This window comes from Mchenga conophoros, linkage group LG1 (assembly GCF_057382185.1).
Source record: "Mchenga conophoros isolate Kocher_MC1m ecotype Shallow Benthic linkage group LG1, M_conophoros_male_GT1.1, whole genome shotgun sequence".
Lineage (NCBI taxonomy): Eukaryota > Metazoa > Chordata > Actinopteri > Cichliformes > Cichlidae > Mchenga > Mchenga conophoros.
In genome coordinates this window covers 24,740,342-24,743,848 of record NC_140526.1, presented here as the reverse complement: position 1 = coordinate 24,743,848, position 3,507 = coordinate 24,740,342, and the positions used below count along the sequence as shown (strand labels likewise).

At 40.1% G+C, this 3,507-nt stretch overlaps 1 protein-coding gene across 1 annotated transcript; it reads right to left on the bottom strand.

The window, feature by feature from the left end:
* Positions 1-2,047: 2,047 nt before the first annotated feature.
* Positions 2,048-3,507, bottom strand: LOC146583426 (SUN domain-containing protein 3-like). Its single transcript, XM_085280717.1, has 7 exons — positions 3,443-3,507; positions 3,280-3,338; positions 3,037-3,172; positions 2,823-2,947; positions 2,536-2,709; positions 2,347-2,436; positions 2,048-2,158 (listed from the first exon to the last, which is right to left on the bottom strand). The coding sequence occupies exons 1-7, from the start codon at positions 3,459-3,461 to the stop codon at positions 2,048-2,050; spliced, it is 714 nt and encodes a 237-aa protein (XP_085136843.1). The 5' UTR covers positions 3,462-3,507.

Sequence of the window (3,507 nt, the reverse complement as noted above, 5' to 3'; positions counted from 1 at the left end):
TTTATTTAAATAAAATTTTTATTTTATTTATGTAATTAACACATTTTGAACTCTTAAAGAAATATAACAAAAGGAAAGAACCCAGTTGAACTAAAATGATCCATGTAGCAAACAAAAACTGTTGTGAGCCGCCACCCTTATATCGTCGTTGGGCTTTTGGAGCCTTGACCTGACTTTTAAAAAATAATTGGAAAAAAAGCACTATGCTGCTAAAAATTAAAAAACAGATATTTGCAAAATTCTGCGTAAATATGTATTTCACCTGGTTAATGTGTGTGGCGGGGCGTGGTCTGCAGCGCTGCTGCAGGAGAGGCGGACGCACCTGAGCGGCACCCGCAATCACGCCTCGCCGCCTTAACGTCTGTGCCATTTATGCTGTTTTGTTGTTGTTGGTGTACGTCGGGCTGTGAGCTGAAAAGCTACAGCCGGCTGTACAGCAACTGTGTGTGAAAAGTGGTCAATAGCGAGATGCTGAAAAACATGTTCATGGAAACATCGTGGAGTCTGCCGTGGTATGTTTACAATGGGACTTCTGCTCCTGAACCTCTGTGCACAGCGTCTGCAAATCGGGGCTGTACGAAGTCACTTTCATCTTTATGCAGGACTGTAAGCTGTCGTCTGTGAGGCGCAGCGGTGTTTGTTTTTAACATAATTCACGGTGGAGAATAGCTGCTGACATAATGTGGATCCGAAGATCCATAATTGGCCTACCTGGGGTTGAAAGTCTGGATAAATGCATGGCGTTTAGGCGGGTACACCGGCTTCCGCGAGTGTGACGCTTATTTTGAGTGATCAAAAAATAAAAGAATATAATTTTATGTTTGTATTTCAATATCACAATAATCTTCCAATTTAGAACTACAAGTTAAAAAAGAACTAACATGAATAAAATACACTTCAGCTAATTACTTAAAAAAACAATAACAAATTTATTTTCCCAAGCCACACGGAGCCGCACTAAAAGGACTAAAGAGCCGCATGAGGCTCCGGAGCCGCAGGTTGCCGACCACTGGTCTATCTGGTGTCCCAACTACAAACACGTGGTTAAACCTGAAGTTACCTCACTGTAGGTTTGCTTATAATAATCAGTCCGCTGTAACTGTATGCCAGGCGTTTATTAGCAGCCAACATGAACGTTGTACACTCGTAACAGGAAGTACACATAACCCCCAGAGAGAACCACAGCGACACCTGCTGGAACTCTCCGTAACAGCAGCAACAGGAGGCAGTATGGACAACCATAACATTGCTGTTATCTACACTCACTAAACCTCAAAGCCTGCATCACAGTGAAGGCTTTTCAGCACATGCAACATGGACTTTACTTTCTTTACTTTTGGGAGTTTAAATGTTCATTTTCAAAATTTAAATCCTCTGGCCATAGTGTTATCACGCTTGTTTAATATACTCTTACAATTAATAATACCAAAAGACATGAAAAATATTTTCTTAAAATTTTATTCTTGTTATTTTAAAAATATCTCTAAATTTCCAGTGGAGACAATTTAGAGAATTTTTATGTTTTACAAGAAATTTAATTCAGTCCAAATGAGTTCCAATTGAGGGCCAATTCACAATAACACAGTGCTTAACAAAGTTAGTTGAACATCACCTAATGTAAGAATTTGGGGTGTTCTTATTTCTATGACAGGTGATGTAATAAATTTGTTAAGCACTGTATATGTAGAGTAAAAACCCTACAATATAAGAGAAGAAAAACCCCAACAATCAGATGATCCCCTTTGAGCAAGCACTTGGCAACAGTGGAGAGGAAAAACTCCCTTTTAACAGGAAGAAACCTCTGGCAGAGCCAGGCTCAGGGAGGGGCAAGCCCTCTGCCACGGCTGGTTGGGGGTGAGGTGAATCAGACTGTAAACATCTTAATCAGACATGTCTTACCTGGTAGGATGGACATTCGCTGGAGGAAAAAAATGGGTTAAATTGAAAATTTTTTCCAAGTACAATTATTTAAATATGTGTTGCAGTCTGATTCACTTTCACATTTTTCCTCTCTTTTCTTTTATAGATGGAGTTCGTGGGAAGCTAGTTATGCCAGCTTTCCATGAACTCGGAACTTGTACAGACAAGAATACTCACGATTGCCCCAGTTGTTCAACACATGCAGCGTAATGAAGCGAATGACGTCTACTTTGTCGTCCTGAGAGACAAAACAAAAACCAGATGGGTTAGTTGCATAATAGTTTTCTTGACTCTTGAAAGGATGGTAAATTTAGGAATACTGTGATTATTATGAGGGAGGATATACAGATAGCAAGGGGAGCTAACCTCTAAGTACTCTGGATAGAAAAGTCTATGTGCATGTGTATAATGGCACAGTGTACTCACGGGTATCCTGAATGTTTGGAGTGGATCTCCATTTTCATCATAGACGAATGTTCCCAGGTGGACACCACTGTCGTCTAATGCTCTCTTTCCCTGAAAAGACAGAAATAAATACAGATAAAGTTGTTCTCTATATACACATATGTAAAATGCAACAGTTGAACAGTGGTGCAGTGGAAATCTGTGACTTACAAACACTGAAAACATCCTGGGAGCACTGGAGACCTTTCCAGATGGTGACACCATCTTAGAAATGTGACCCAGTGTCACATGACTGATGGCGATGCTGTGTGACAGCTTAATTGTTAAATGTCCCTGGGAACCCGCAAAACTCCAACACACTGCTGGGAGCATGGGTGCTCGACCCTACAGAGAAAAGGAAACAAAAACAGAGTTCAGTTTGGACCGCTAGTGTTTGACTATTAAATCATGCAGATGTGTGAGATAGTATCTTGTTTTTTTGTGAAAGTAGATTATACCTGAATAACGACTCTTGAGCTTACACAGGGTGGTTTTGCGGGTATCAATGTAAGCCCCCACAGCTTCAATCCACCCTGTTCTGAAAGGTAGGATGCTGAAGACTGTTCTTTAACAATCTTTGCTCCTGTAGACAAAAACACAGAGTGAGAAAGGAATCGCAAAACAACAACAAAGAAATTCTTACGTGAATTCTGATCCGATTTCATGTCTTACCCAGTTCCTCCAGAGCAAAGTTGGGCATCCTGTCCCCAACTGGAAGAAGGAAGTCAATTCTTTTTCTTAAGTCCATTAACTCCCTTTGCAGCTCTTGTACCTTCCTTTCCACCTGTTCATGTCTATTCATTAAGTACTGCAAATGAGAAGAACCATTCGTGTTATAATATATATATATAATAATAAACTGTCATCTGATTAATTTTCAGGGAATATATTATGAGCTTCATATGTTTTTTATACCTCACTCATGAACGGGGTGGAAAAGTCCATTTTCAGCCCTCCAATACTGAAAATCAATCCTGGTGCATGAAGAGAAACACAGAATAAAAAGAGAAGCTTAATCCAGAAGAAAAGCACATAGTACTAGAAAGACTGTAATTGTTTGTGGAAGGAGATCATTTACCAAAACACAAGGCCAGCATGAGGACCAAAAGTCCCAATGCCTTGATGGCTCTAAAGAGACCTCTG

Excerpts from the sequence above, each read along its gene's own strand:
- LOC146583426 (XM_085280717.1), bottom strand. Across the intron at positions 2,710-2,822 it reads GCTCAAGAGTCGTTATTCAG|GGTCGAGCACCCATGCTCCC; the intron begins GTATAATCTACT and ends TTTTCTCTGTAG. Across the intron at positions 2,437-2,535 it reads CCAGGATGTTTTCAGTGTTT|GGAAAGAGAGCATTAGACGA; the intron begins GTAAGTCACAGA and ends CTGTCTTTTCAG.